Genomic DNA, 16,177 nt, shown 5'->3' on the forward strand with positions numbered 1-16,177 from the left:
CTAATATTTAAAGTAGTATGCAAAGTCAAGCAACTATAGGCAGTTCAATCTAAAATGACTGGGGCAGTGTAAGGAAAATTCTTCGGGCTTCTCACGACGTAATCACCAGTTGCTTAACACAAAGGAATCAAGTATTCTAGTATTCTCAGACATATAGGCAGCACGTGAAGATAGGGATTCATTAGTTTGTCAAAAAGAAGACAATATTCTGATCACCTGCTGGCTAAAATCGGCTCTAAGTTCTCCAAGCATTACGGTCTTTACATATACAGGTTGAGTTAGGAACAAAACTACATGCTTTGAGGGATGTTGGTGATTATAAACAAAAAACTTCATATCTACATATGCCCTGTTCCGCATGGGTTCGAAGTCAGCACAAATTTAATATCACTTTTGTACGTTTTTCTTAAATAACTCTAAAGCCGCATTCTCCAGCGAAAACGTGTCGCAGTACAAAATCAAACTACATTAAACTTCCTTTATAAAAGGTCTAAGTTGTTTTTCTCTAGGACTAGTAGTTTTCGCCAAGAGAGCGCGATAACAACGAAAACCTTACGCGACGCGCATGCACTGTAGTTTAGGTAGTTTTTGTAGGCCAATTTGAGGTAGTTTCCCGACTTGATAGACCACAAGAGTCCCGTATCAAATTGACTGTCTCTAACACCTCTACACTCCTGTGGTACGTTGTATACAAGGCATGTTGTATACAAGGCACTGAATAATACAGGAAATAAATAGCAATCTATATTAAATCTTGGAAACAGTTCGGAATAGGGCATACGTTCATAGAAAGTTTTTTGTTCAGAATCATTAATACCATCACCCTTCAAAGCATCCACCTTTTCTCTTGACTCACCCATTACCGTCACGTCGTAACCTGAATGAAGTCGAAATCCGAAAGCAAGGTAGTCCATAAGTACAATATTTAGCACTGAAAGCGCTTGTATTACCATCACCAACGTAAACTCAGAAAAGAACTCAATTCCTGGATGGAGAGTGCAGCTATTTATACAGGCATCGAATATTCAATACTATACATACATAACAAACGCAAGGAATTTCGAGAACATTCCATAAATGTTAAATATTAAATGACAAATAACTGCGGGCCGTCGAGACTGAACTGGTGACCCATAGCAGGCTAGCCAACGACACTAACAGCTATGTCACATCGTATGCTGCACAGTTCGCGCCAGTATGACCCAACATCTTGGTATTTTCACATGCCTTCGAATTCAATACTTACGAAAACCACATCAAGTTTGCCACGAGAATCCCAGGTCATTTTCATTTTTTAAAATTATTTTGCAGTTCATTATACCGTTGACTGCTTCTAAAACTGATTATTGATGTGTACCATTTTCTTTTAGGTGAGTTGATCATTCATTCTTGTAATTAATTTTTCTCCTACGTTAAAAACTGCTCTCTCATGTACTTCCATTAGTTGCTGAACAGAGGCAAATTTTATATCAACGAAACGGAAGTGGTTCACGTATTTTCGATTCAGACGTAATCTGTCTTCTTTCTCCCAGTTCAGGAGTCAGAAAAGGTTCTCTAGCTGACAATAGCACGGTGTGGCCGTGCGGTTCTAGGCGCTTCAGTCTGGAACCGCGTGACTGCTACGGTGACAGGTTCGAATCCTGCCTCGGGCATGGATGTGTGTGATGTCCTTAGGTTAGTTAGGTTTAAGTAGTTCTAAGTTCTAGGGGACTGATGACCACAGATGTTAAGTCCCATAGTGCTCAGTGCCAATTTGAATTGTCTGATGGAATCTTATACAAGGTTTGATACCGACGAATATACGTGTATTATTCATTATACTAACAACAATCGAATAAATGTCTTTCTCAAGAAGTGCTAATTTATATTCACTAGTTCGTTCCATTATCTGGTTTAGACCTTCAGACTGATTCATTTCGCTATACCCACTTCTAATGCCAGCTCGTTACACTGCTTGCTTAAAATCCCATGTCTTTAAATGCAGTTGGTGCTAATTCTAGTCGAAATATTTTCCCTTAACTTTATAAACGGGTCTAACATTTTTATGGAACACTGTTACACTAGACGTGCTAGAAGTTTCAATCGTGTCTTCGGTCAAATAATTAAAGATTTGTTTGTGTCGTCAACGATTTGTAATAACACATTCGCAAGTGCTCAGAAATGTCATTTCCCACTAGGTGGTTCTTAGTGATTGGATAATAGTGCTACATTCGTGCCAACATCCTCCAGATACAACTGCGAAGTATGGTTCAATTTAATGAGGCTGGATGTCAGTTACATTGTTTGAAATTCGTACTGCACAAAACTATGGAGCGGCACAGTTGAAATAATGCCGAGGAGCAGCAGTCGCGCAACGCATACGCCAGCTACAGAAGGTTAGTGGAGCCAAACTGGCTTGTTAGGCTGCGGTTGTAATTACAGAAGTTGACTCACCTCCCACACCAGCCACGTGCTGATTATAACTTGAGCAAAGTTGTAGACCATCAGCACGGCTTTCAGATCGTAGGGCTTCCTGTCCCTCATGAATCGCGGGCCAACAGAAGTCACGAAGTACAGATAGGAGACCAAGAGCGTGATGAGAGGCGCGGGGCTCGTCACCAGGAACCAGTCTTTTGTTCTCGGGTCTGAAACAAAACACCCTCGTTAAACATTGTCACAATACCTTATACGTAAATACAAAATTTAATAGTATCGGTGTTTCAAGATTTTAAACATGGCTGAAATAGCAACTGTTGAAATTCTTCACGGTAAATGATAACAGCCAAACAGTTACAGGATAAAGATTTACTAAAATTCTTGACCACGGTTTCGGTATATCCACTGCAGGATGTGATTTTAGTGTATTTTACTTCTGATGAGGGTATACTTAGATACACCGAAACCGTGGTCAAGAATTTTAATAAATCTTTATCCTGCAACTGTTTGGCTGTTATCATTTACCGTGAAGTATTGGTGTTTGTTAGCACGGGAGTATCCAGATAAGATTTTTATACGTTTACTGAACATCCTCAGTCTAAGAGCTTTCGTCCTCATCTAAGTGATCTAACTTCGTATTTTAGAAGTACTGAGCAGCTAATCTCTTTCTTCTTGGTAACTACTCCGTTGTACGATCCGTTGTGGCACACATCTTACGAGTCGCAGTTCCGTTATGTTAACGTACAGGACCTACAGCAAATGCTTGTGCACTAAGCGCGTCTGCACGTACATTCCTTGTTCGATATGGCTTTACTTATTTAAGTTTTTATATAGTGTGTACCTGAGGTGAAACATTTTGATTTAACCAGAATTCTCTTAATCATTGTCGAGAAATCGCCTAAAATCTGCTTCCAGTCAGTCCAGTGGGGTAAATACGTTACGATAATGGGAGTTAGTGTCTTACAAGCTGTTCCCGTGGGGATGCAGTTTTGTGATAGGTGAAAATCGCGAGAAAGGCAAGAGAAAAGGGGAAAAGAGCTAGCTAGTAAGGGAAGGGGGGAGGAAGAGGAGGAGGAGGAGGAGGAGGAGGTGGAGGAAGAGGAGGAGGAGGTGGAGGAGGAGGAGGAAGAGGAAGAGGAGGAGAATGAATCGATTTGAGGCCACTAAAGTGATAAGAGGTAGGAAATGTACGAAAGAAAATCATGGGGAGATTCAGACTGGACTCTGTTGAACAACACTTTCATAAGACCTTTTCCGTAGTATGGTGACTCTTATTTCTTATTTTCTGCCTCTTGATGGAGCTACTCTCGTTATTCCAAGAGAGCCAACGCAACGAAAGAGTAGATAGTATATTCTGACTGGCAATGTAACAATGAAAAACGAATGACGATAATGCTGCAAACGCTGCAACAGTGGACTGTGTAAATTCAGTATCTTGAATATCGCACAAAAATTAATCATTAAATTAACGGGCTAAGCGGTGATGAGGATTAAACAAGAAAACTAAAGGGAAATCAAGAGGGAAGAAAGGAATGAAAAGACCACCTCCAACAACAGCGGTACGATATTCTGGGGAATTTCTGTCCCTGCTGATTTTTGTTCTAAGAGTATCAAATCCACATGGAAATATGGTAAGGGAAATAATCAGATCCTTACTCTGATCCAGTATTACACTTACTGTATTTCAGGTTCGCCTGTTATGCAGGCACTGTTTCTTTCTTCATACATAAACCATAAATGTTTCAGCACATGTGTGCCATCATCAATAGGAAATTAGCCGCGCGGGGTAGCCACGCGGTCTGAGGCTTGTTGTCAAGGTCCGTGCGGCTTCCTCCATCGAAGGATCGAGTCCTCCCTCTGGCGTGTGTGTGTGTGTGTGTGTGTGTTGTCCTTAGAGTAAATTAGTTAAGTAAAATATAAGCTTAGGGACCGATGATCTCGTCAGTTTGGTCCCATAAGACCTTACCACAAATTTCCAATTTTTTCAATAGCTTATCTTTATTTAGTTCTGTAAAATGTAAACTTGTTTTAAGTAATATTTACTTGTCTCGACATTATGCCTAAAAACAGTTTTTGTCTGCTGCTGTCATTACCGTCATTTTACCTACATTGTGTATATGCGAGTGCCGTTCAAAAAGTAATGCAACACATTTTGTTTCTCGGCCAGTGTCGGTTGAAAAAATAGGGAATTTGTTGTGGGACATCTTGGAATATTCCCGCTTCAGCCCCTACGCTTTCATGAACTTCCGATAGGTGGTGGCACTATACGTAGCCTGCAAAATGGCGCTCGCATCTCGTGGTCGTGCGGTAGCGTTCTCGCTTCCCACGCCCGGGTTCCCGGGTTCGATTCCCGGCGGGGTCAGGGATTTTCTCTGCCTCGTGATGGCTGGGTGTTGTGTGCTGTCCTTAGGTTAGTTAGGTTTAAGTAGTTCTAAGTTCTAGGGGACTGATGACCTAAGATGTTAAGTCCCATAGTGCTCAGAGCCATTTGAAGCCAACCAAAATGGCGCTGTAAGAGAGTTGCGTTCCACGCAGAGAGCTGTCATTGAGCTTCTTTTGGCGGAAAACCAAGGCATCGCGGATATTCATAGGCACTTGCGAAATGTTTACGGAGATCTGCTAGTGGACAAAAGCACGGTGAGTCGTTGAGCAAGGCTTATGTCATCATCGCAACAAGGTCGCGCAAAACCGTCCGATCGATCTCCCTCCTGCTGGCAGGCCACACACAGCTGTCACTCGTGCAATGTTGGAACATGTGAACATTCTGATTCGTGGTGATCGACACATCACAAATACCCCGCTGCTCAACTGGACGTCTCTGTTGGATATTGAAAGGTTTTCTTTGTTTGATATCCTCCCTCTTGGTGCACCGATCAACTGAGTGCATTGTGGCTACCCTCAGGATACTGAAGAAACAACTTCAGCATGTTCATCACCACAAAAATGCAAACAAACTTCTTCTCCACGACAACGTAAGGCCTCACAAGAGTCTGCGCACCCGAAAGAAGGTCACAAAACATCATTGGGCTGTTCTTCGTCATCTACCCTACAGCCCGGATATGTCACTTTCCGTCTTCCATCTGTTTGGCCCAATGGAGGATGCACACTGCGGGAATCAGTGCGTGGATGATCGGGAGGTTATTGATGCAACAAGATGTTGGCTCTAGCGTCGGCCAGTAGAATGGCATCACGCATGCCTGTAAGGTGGCGTATGACCGTCCCATTGAACGAAGATTGGGGAATAGTATAATTTTTTAGACATGAGAATAAAATCAGCTTGTTTTCAGAAAATAATGTATTGCATTACTTATTGAATGCCCCTCGCACTTTACATTAGCTTGTTATCTGCAGTCAAATTGTGTTAGTGCAAATTTGATTGTCGAGTTAAAAAATCTATAAAAGTAATTTTATTGTCCCAAAATATTTCGCAACTATACTTTGCGATTACTTACGGTTAGTTTCAAAATATCCATTCTTTTCTGTGTTTTCATCTGTTTTTGAAATACAAAGTTATGTTGCTGCAGAACCTCACACGTAAGTTTAGCTTTTTGTATTTACCGAACATAGTGTTTGTGTTGCTGTTCTGTATCCAGTTCCTGTTAATTTTAACTTCTTCTCATATTAGTTTGGTATAAAATCTGTTTTTTACTTTCTCTCAAATAAAAACCGTTTTATGGCCAAATTTCCTTACAATAATTCGTACTTACAACGTGTTAACATTTTACAGAACCGAAAATGAGTAGTAACTGACGATGACACGTAGTAACTGAAACACATATTTTCGGAAGGTGGTACCCCACAGCTCGTAAATATCTGAAGAGCGTCTTGATATACCACCAAGAGCTGATGATAAAATTTCGTCATTCAACAACCAGTTTCGGTCCACAGACCATCATTAGGTTCATACAAACATTTACATCATCATATTACACGATATAAAATCAACTGCGTCAGATAACAAAATAAATGAAATCATTATTGGTGCCAGATGATAATGTAAGTTACAGTGTCGATCACAAAATTTGCTAGACAGTGCACTCATTCATGGTATGTCAAGGTCAGCTTTAGCGCCGGTAAACAGTAATCAACTGATCAGTCGGCAATAAGTGGAATGTCTCGTTTCGTAGCGTTAATACTGACTGTTGATACAGTATGAATGAGTGCACTGCTTGGCGCGTTTTATGACTCAGGAGGTAATTTGTATTACTCTGCGACCACAGTGACGAATTCATTGGTTTTATTACCTGGCGATATAGCTTTTATATCGCGTAGTACGATGTTATAAATGAATCTGATGATCCATAGACTGAATCTGGTAGTTCAATACAGAAATTTAGGCAGTAGCTCTGGGCAGTAAATCATGATGTTATTCAAAGCGCTGAAACATGTTTGGGATTACATAAAAAACAGTTGTTCACGTAACAGATGAATCTGAAATCCCGTGATATTGGCTGCAACTATGGCTGCTGCAAGAACTTCAAAACTAAATGTTCAATAGTATTTTACTTCACACATCCTGAAATAAATTAGTCTTAACAAACCTTAATACCAATATTTATGCCATCAACAGACGATTATTAGCGTTGAAGTTAAGGCATCATGAATGATCAATGCTCAAATATGGGGAAAGTTGCTTTGCAACCCGCCTGTCTTCGTAAACATTAAAGAAAATCACAACCCCTTCTTCCTATTAATCGGGAAGAGTACCAGATACTAAGACCTTTAAATACGAACGCAAATGTCTACGTTACTAGTATCATTCACGTCTGATGTTGCTTTGTTTGTGAAATGCAATACAGAGTAAGAGATCTCTTGGTACAAGTTCTCATCTCCATAAAATTTCTGAAAATATTGGCTGTTAACGATCTTTCATTCTTTACTGTACCAGCATAATACGTTATCTTTATCTGTATCGCAGTGATGAACACCGCTGCAAATCTAGAAGATACACATGTTGCATTAGACATCAGCATCAATTATCAAGTAATAAGTCTTTCGCTGCGACTCTTAGAAATACACTCGCTTCTGTAGTACTATATTCATAACATGTTAAGAGCAAATGGCCATTATGAGCTTTATTGTACAGATAATATAATTAGAAGTCTAGCATGTAAATAAAGGTCGGTGTTCTTTATGGAACTGGAAAGAATACGCGAAGGAGAAAGCTGACTGAAGGAGCTACATGACTGTTGCCTCTTCACACCACCGTCGTTAATTATACTGCGACTACTATAGCTTTGCGACGGACGTTTCAATGAGTCGAGTGTCAGGGGTCACCCTCTAAGTTATTTTTCAAGTGCCACGTGTTCGCTGTCTTCCCTATTTTTTAAGCATTTGGAGAACTTTGTCAAGCGTGACTGGTAGCACGTCGGGAACATTCTCTCTCACCCCCTGCCCGACACCGCACACCTATTAATCACAAAGCAATTTTATTCCACATTTGGAGTCTTATCAGCTGATAGAGACCACTTTCTGAAAGTAAAAGGTAGCAGAAATTGCACAAAAGTAATTTTACAGGAATTTCTCAGACACACGGAATTAATTAAGTGTGGCATGTTGATGTGGCGTGAAAGCTTGAGAACGCATTTTCAGAAGTGTTGCTGGTTATGTAGAAGTTGGACAAAAATGTGAAGACGCTGCGAAAAATGCATGCTTGAACATAAATGCAGATCCTTGCCAAGCCTGCAAATTGCGCCTTTGTATTTTACCACGAACTGGCACCTGTGCAATGCCCTCAACACGTCGCCAGTTTCAGTCGTGGTCACAAAAGTGTTCCCTGTAGTTGTGAATGCATTATGTCGAAGCTACGTAAGTTCGATTGTTACCAAATTGTTGGTGCTCGTATGGTGGGGTATTCCGTGACCAATGTAGTCGAAGTCTTCTGAGTTTGAAGAGGTACCGTATTGAAGATTTATACTTCATACATTGATAGCTGAAAAATGTCATCCACTAGGCCACGACGGGGACGAAACTGTGTTGAGCGATCGTGACAAACGTTCATCGAAGGGAACAGTGACGAAAACTAAGAGGACGACAGCTGCAAAAGTCACTGGAGATCGGAATATAGTACTCCCGAACGCTGTGTAACGGGACATCCTCCTCTAGCATTACTTTTCCTAAACAGTAGTTAGTGATACGAGTAATATTTTTCGAATTTTGGGCAGGTCATCATTATCTTAGCTGCTTTTCTGAAAACTTTCATTTAATTTTATACACAATAGGTTATATTTCAAGCTAAAATTTATGAAAAGGAATTACTTTATTTTTTATGTTACTATCGGTATGTACTAGATATGAATATATACACTACTGGCCATTAAAATTGCTACACCAAGAAGAAATGCAGATGATAAACGGGTATTCGCTGGACAAATATATTATACTCGAACTGACATGTGATTACATTTTCATGCAATTTGGGTGCATAGATCCTGAGAAATCAGTACCCAGAACAACCAACTCTGGCCGTAGTAGCGGCCTTGATACGCCTCGGCATAGAGTCAAACAGAGCTTGGATTGCGTGTACAGGTAGAGTTGCCTATGCAGCTTCAACACGATACCACAGTTCATCAGAAGTAGTGACTGGCGTATTGTGACGAGCCAGTTGCTCAGCCACCATTGACCAGACGTGTTCAGTTGGTGAGAGATCTGGAGAATGTGCTGTCCAGGGCAGCAGTCGAACATTTTTTGTATCCAGGAAGGCCTGTACAGGACCTGCAACATACAGTCGTGCATTATCCTGCTGAAATGTAGGGTTTCGCAGGGATCGAATGAAGTGTAGAGCCACGGGTCGTAACACATCTGAAATGTAACGTCCACTATTCAAAGTGCCGTCAATGCGAACAAGAGGTGACCGAGACGTGTAACTAGTGACACCCCATACCATCAAGCCGGGTGATATGCCAGTATGGCGATGACGAATACACGCTTCCAATGAGCATTCACCGCGATGTCGCCAAACACGGTTGCGACCATCATGATGCTGTAAACAGAACCTGGATTCATCCGAAAAATGACGTTTTGCCATTCGTGCACTCAGGTTCGTCGTTGATCGCCGGCGCTCCTGTCTGTGTTACAGCGTCAGTGGTAACCGCAGCCATGGTCTCCGAGGTGATAGTCCATGGTGCTGCAAACGTCGTCGAACTGTTCGTGCAGATGGTTGTTGTCTTGCAAACGTCCCCATCTGTGGACTCAGGGATCGAGACGTGGGTGCACGATCCTTTACAGCCATGCGGATAAGATGCCTGTCATCTCGAGTGCTAGTGGTAGGAGGCCGTTGGGATCCAGCACGGCGTTCCGTATTACTCTCCTGAACCCACCGATTCTATATTCTGCTAACAGTCATTGGATCTCGACGAACGCGAGCAGCAATGTCGCGATACGATAAACCGCAATCGCGATAGGATACAATCCGACCTTTATCGAAGTCGGAAACGTGATGGTACGCATTTCTCCTCCTTACACGAGGCATCCCAGCAACGTTTCACCAGGCAACGCCGGTCCACTGCTGGTTGTGTATGAGAAATCGGTTGGAAACTTTCCTCATGTCAGCACGTTGTAGGTGTCGCGACTGGCGCCAACCTTGTGTGAAGGCTCTGAAAAGCTAATCATTTGCATATCACAGCATCTTCTTCCTGTCGGTTAAATTTCGCGTCTGTAGCACGTCATCTTCGTGGTGTAACAATTTTAATGGCCAGTAGTGTACTTAAAATTATATTTTTTAGAAACATTTGAAACTATGAATTATTTGGCGCACTTAATATTTCTATTATTATGCAATCTAGTACCGTTTACTGTGTTTATTTCTGGTTTCATTTATGAAATAATAATTGAAATTAATAGAAATTCATTTGTCAAGTAAAACTGTGAACCATTTGGACTATAATTATTACCGCAGATTGAAGTAGTAGTAAGCATGATTGTCGGCCGGTGTGGCCGTGCGGTTCTAGGTGCTTCAGTTTGGAACCGCGTGACCGCTACGGTCGCAGGTTCGAATCCTGCCTCGGGCATGGATGTGTGTGATGTCCTTAGGTTAGTTAGAGTTAAGTAGTTCTAAGTTCTAGGGGACTGATGACGTCAGATGTTGAGTCCCATAGTGCTGAGAGCCATTTGAACAAGCATGATTCTGATGTGATCTGACGAATTTTTGTATGTTGGGCGAAGAATGTGATTTCGGCTTTGTTAATGTGAAAATTCAAAAGACTGTATGATATACTAAACTGTGCAAAATATATTAACGTAGCAAGAAAAATTCTGTAATAACAGTCTTAAAATTTGTGAGAATTTCAGCTTCAAGAATCAGACCTCTAGACAAAAAGAACTGGAGCTACCTCTATACGAAAAGCCAACAAGACTAGAAAGTTTATTGTAATCTTCGCTCCTCTCAAATTTTTCATAAAAGACGTTGCTTATTGTGGACTGTGGTGTCACCGCCAGACACCGCACTTGCTAGGTGGTAGCCTTTAAATCGGCTGCGGTCCATTAGTATATGTCGGACCCGCCACTATCAGTGATTGCAGACCGAGCGCCGCCACACGGCAGGTCTAGTCTAGAGAGACCCCCTAGCACTCGCCCCAGTTGTACAGCCGACTTTGCTAGCGAGGGTTCACTGACTACATATGCTCTCATTTGCAGAGACGATAGTTTAGCATAGCCTTCAGCTACGTCATTTGCTACGACCTAGCAAGGCGCCATATTCAGTTACCAGGAGTCATATCTTGAAGAATGTATTCTGAACAGATAATATTGTGAATCATGTACCGTCGAGAGCGACGTTTATCATTACTGGATTAAAGTTAAGTATCAAACTAATTAGTCCGCTTTCTGAATTCTAATTCCTTGTCATGTTCCAGACCTCACGTCAGTATAGTCCTCCCCTCCTCATGCCAGCCTGCGTGAGCTAAAACGCGTGCATTTCGGCCTCCTCGAGTAACACGGTGTTGGCTCTTCTGCCAACACTACATGGACAATAGGTGGAATTATGAAGGAGGGGGGGGGGGGGATATTAGAGCTATCATCGCCAAAACAACAGGAAGTGAAACGTTGGAAACTGCAGGGCGAGCTCGGATTCCAAAGTCACGCTTCGGTGAAGCAATTACCCGTGACAGGAAAACGTGATGCCGAAGCCATAAAACCTGGACTAGGGAGTAATGTAAGAAACTCATTTAGTCGGGTAAATCTTGTTTCACGCTATTTACAACTTCTGGGGGGAGGGGGTTAGATCCTAAGAGTGAAATATGGCCGAGGTTCGGCGATGATTTGAATAGCTATATCGTGGCATTCATTGAGCCCAAGGGTTACGCTGAAAGATCACATTACTGCAAAGGATTATGTGGCCGTTTTCGCTGATCAGATACATCCCATGGTACATTATTCGTTCCACAAGGGTGATGCTGTATTCGAAGACAACAGGGCCCCTGTCCACACAGTTCGCATCGTCCAGGACTGGTTTTGCGTGCACGAGTATGAATTGTCACGTTTCCCCATGGTCACCACCGTCACCAGAACTCAATATTATTGGGCTTTTGTGGTCTACTTTGGAGAAAAGGGTATTTGTTATCCACCTCCATCATCATTGCCTGAACTGGCAGGAAGAACGGTATACGGTTCCCTTGAAAACTGTACAAGACTTTTACTTATAAAAGGAGGTTCAATAAGTAAAGCAACGAATTTTTTTCTCAGCCAATTTCGGTTCAGAAACTGCAGAATTTTTTTGTGGGACGTCGTGGATTATTCCCTCTTCAACCACAATAGTTTCATCAAGTTCCAATAGGTGACGGCGCTATACGTAGCCTGCAAAATGGCGTCTGCGTCGGACGTCAATTCCAAGCAGAGAGCTGTCATTTAGTTTCTTTTGGAGGAAAATTACAGAATTTCAGATATTCATAGGCGTTGGCAGAAAGTCTACGAAGACCTGGCAGTGAAAAAAAGCACGGTGAGTCGTGGAAGAGGCGTCTGCCGTCATCGCTTACAAAACTTCATTGGAACGTTCTTCCTCATCCACCTACAGCCCAGACCTCGCACCTTCCGACATCCATCTGTTTTGCCCAGTGAAGGATGCAGTCCGTGAGAAGTAGTACGTTGATGTTGGGGAGCCTATTGATGCAGCAATACGTTGGTTCTGACGTCGACCAGTAGAGTTGTGCAATGCGGGTGTAAAGGGCATCCAAGTAAGGTTTCGTTGTGTCTGCGTAGTAAATCAATATACACTCCTGGAAATGGAAAAAAGAACACATTGACACCGGTGTGTCAGACCCACCATACTTGCTCCGGACACTGCGAGAGGGCTGTACAAGCAATGATCACACGCACGGCACAGCGGACACACCAGGAACCGCGGTGTTGGCCGTCGAATGGCGCTAGCTGCGCAGCATTTGTGCACCGCCGCCGTCAGTGTCAGCCAGTTTGCCGTGGCATACGGAGCTCCATCGCAGTCTTTAACACTGGTAGCATGCCGCGACAGCGTGGACGTGATCCGTATGTGCAGTTGACGGACTTTGAGCGAGGGCGTATAGTGGGCATGCGGGAGGCCGGGTGGACGTACCGCCGAATTGCTCAACACGTGGGGCGTGAGGTCTCCACAGTACATCGAAGTTGTCGCCAGTGGTCGGCGGAAGGTGCACGTGTCCGTCGACCTGGGACCGGACCGCAGCGACGCACGGATGCACGCCAAGACCGTAGGATCCTACGCAGTGCCGTAGGGGACCGCACCGCCACTTCCCAGCAAATTAGGGACACTGTTGCTCCTGGGGTATCGGCGAGGACCATTCGCAACCGTCTCCATGAAGCTGGGCTACGGTCCCGCACACCGTTAGGCCGTCTTCCGCTCACGCCCCAACATCGTGCAGCCCGCCTCCAGTGGTGTCGCGACAGGCGTGAATGGAGGGACGAATGGAGACGTGTCGTCTTCAGCGATGAGAGTCGCTTCTGCCTTGGTGCCAATGATGGTCGTATGAGTGTTTGGCGCCGTGCAGGTGAGCGCCACAATCAGGACTGCATACGACCGAGGCACACAGGGCCAACACCCGGCATCATGGTGTGGGGAGCGATCTCCTACACTGGCCGTACACCACTGGTGATCGTCGAGGGGACACTGAATAGTGCACGGTACATCCAAACCGTCATCGAACCCATCGTTCTACCATTCCTAGACCGGCAAGGGAACTTGCTGTTCCAACAGGACAATGCACGTCCGCATGTATCCCGTGCCACCCAACGTGCTCTAGAAGGTGTAAGTCAACTATCCTGGCCAGCAAGATCTCCGGATCTGTCCCCCATTGAGCATGTTTGGGACTGGATGAAGCGTCGTCTCACGCGGTCTGCACGTCCAGCACGAACGCTGGTCCAACTGAGGCGCCAGGTGGAAATGGCATGGCAAGCCGTTCCACAGGACTACATCCAGCATCTCTACGATCGTCTCCATGGGAGAACAGCAGCCTGCATTGCTGCGACAGGTGGATATACACTGTACTAGTGCCGACATTGTGCATGCTCTGTTGCCTGTGTCTATGTGCCTGTGGTTCTGTCAGTGTGATCATGTGATGTATCTGACCCCAGGAATGTGTCAATAAAGTTTCCCCTTCCTGGGACAATGAATTCACGGTGTTCTTATTTCAATTTCCAGGAGTGTATATTTCAAATTATCCTGCAGTTCCTCGTATCACCAACTTTTAAGGCAGAGGAAACATTTGGGAACCGAGTTTCAGTAAGATGCAGATTTGACCCCACTCAGGCGAAGGTATATTTATTTCCACAGAAATCATCAGATGGACTTAAGGGATAACATGAGAGCCCTCATACTCATGGTGTGTACAATTCGGGAAAACTACAGTAGTACATTATTTTGCTAGGGTCCAGGTCTACTCTCCTCCCACACAGGCCGTAAAGGCGCAAAGGTCCCGACTGACCGCCGTGTCATGCTCAGCCCACAGGCGTCACTGAATGCGGATATGGAGGGGCATGTGGTCAGCACACCGCTCTGCCAGACGTATGTCAGTTTCCGAGACCGGAGCCGCTACTTCTCAATCAAGTAGCTCCTCAGTTTGCCTCACAAGGGCTGAGTGCCCCCCTTTGGCAACAGCGCTCGGCAGACAGGATGGTCACCCATCTAAGTGCCAGCCCAGCCCGACAGCGCTTAACTTCGGTGATCTGGCGTCCAGGTCTACAGTTGGGTATTATTTGACAAGGAACGTATGCACACGATGCAGCAGCAAATAAACGGCATATAAGAGTCAAACATCCCGTTGAGAACGATGTCATTAGAGACGGACGCTAGCTCGCAATGGGAAAGGATAGGGAAGGAAATCGGCGGCGTCCCTTCAAAGGGACCATGCCTGCATTCGGCCGTAATGGTTTAGGGAAATCGTGGAAAACATTAATCTCGCTGGACGTCAATTTGAGCCGCCATCCTCCCGAATATCCTCCTGAATATCCTCCCGAATACAAGTCCAGGATTTTACGAGAGCCCCACCTCGCTCGGCCATCCCAGTATCCTATGCATGACAAAAAAGTGAAACACCCAGAAACGGAGGAGGAAGGAAATTATCTTTATGTGTAATTTCAGTGATTACAAAATCGAGTCAAATTTACAACGAAACTGACAATGTGAGCCCACTTATAAGATGACGGTGGCAGCCCCTCTGACCTGGATGCATACGATGAATTGCTGGGGAATGCTGTCATAAAGCCGCTGTATCCTCTACTGAGGTAATCTACCCATCTACTGTTGAAACTGGCTACTGATATCCTGCATACTGGCACAGGGATAGAGTTGACGTTCGAGCTGACCTGACCTATGTACTATCGGGGACACGTCTGGGGATCTTGCTATCCACAGGAGTACCTCAGCATCACGCAGTAATTCCATAAGGACATGTACCATGAGTGGACGAACAGTGTCCTGTTGAAAAATGGCTCCGCGATACTGTCGCTTTAGAGCTAATAAATGAGGACGCAGGATGTCCGTGATGTACTGTTATGTCATCAGAACAGCCACAATCACTACCAGCAGTGACCTGAAGCCATACCCGACTGCTCCCAACAACATGACGCCAGGAGCGACACATCTGTCCCACTCTCAAACGCAGGAGGAATAGGACCTATCCTCAGATCACCATCACACTCCCCGACGATAGTCATGCGAGGCAGTGCAGATTCACCATTCATAGCTAAACACAATACAACGCCATTCATCGGCAGTCTGTGCTTCCCGGTCGCAGCACCACGTCAAACGCAGTCGTTTATGTTATCGTGTTAACAGAAGCCTACGTTTGGAACGATAATTCGCTAGTTCGGCTGCTTCTAGTCTCCGATGAAGGGTGTTAGATGACACAGAATGTTGCAGGAAATCTGTTACTTGTTCTTAAAAGGCAGGCGCACTTAGCTGGTGCACCACACTGAGATCATCCCTTGTGAAGTCAGATGTGGTCGACCGGAACCTTGACAGTGAGTATACCTGCCCTCACCTTCCCATGCAGTCCCACATCGGGCAGCTGTCACAGCCTAGTGCCCCACAAATCTAGCTATGCAGACAAACAAAAATTACGCGAAGCGAAATGTAGTGTGAGGAGGGCTATGCGAGAGGCGTTCAATGAATTCGAAAGTAAAGTTCTGTGTACTGACTCTGCAGAAAATCCTAATAAATTTTGGTCTTATGTCAAACCGGTAGGGGAATCAAAACAAAATGTCCAGACACTCTGTGACCAAAATGGTACTGAAACAGAGGATGACAGACTAAAGGCCGAAATACTAAATGTCTTTTTCC

At 44.3% G+C, this 16,177-nt stretch overlaps 1 protein-coding gene across 1 annotated transcript in view; it reads right to left on the reverse strand.

Annotated features, from left to right (window-relative positions):
- The window catches only part of LOC124555167 (elongation of very long chain fatty acids protein AAEL008004-like), a 141,848-nt gene that overhangs the window by 33,793 nt on the left and 91,878 nt on the right, over positions 1-16,177 (reverse strand). The window contains exon 3 of the mRNA XM_047128990.1: positions 2,434-2,624. Within this exon, the coding sequence (XP_046984946.1) occupies positions 2,434-2,624 (191 nt within the window). The remainder of the gene's footprint in view (positions 1-2,433; positions 2,625-16,177) is intronic.

This window comes from Schistocerca americana, chromosome X, assembly GCF_021461395.2.
Source record: "Schistocerca americana isolate TAMUIC-IGC-003095 chromosome X, iqSchAmer2.1, whole genome shotgun sequence".
Taxonomy (NCBI): domain Eukaryota; kingdom Metazoa; phylum Arthropoda; class Insecta; order Orthoptera; family Acrididae; genus Schistocerca; species Schistocerca americana.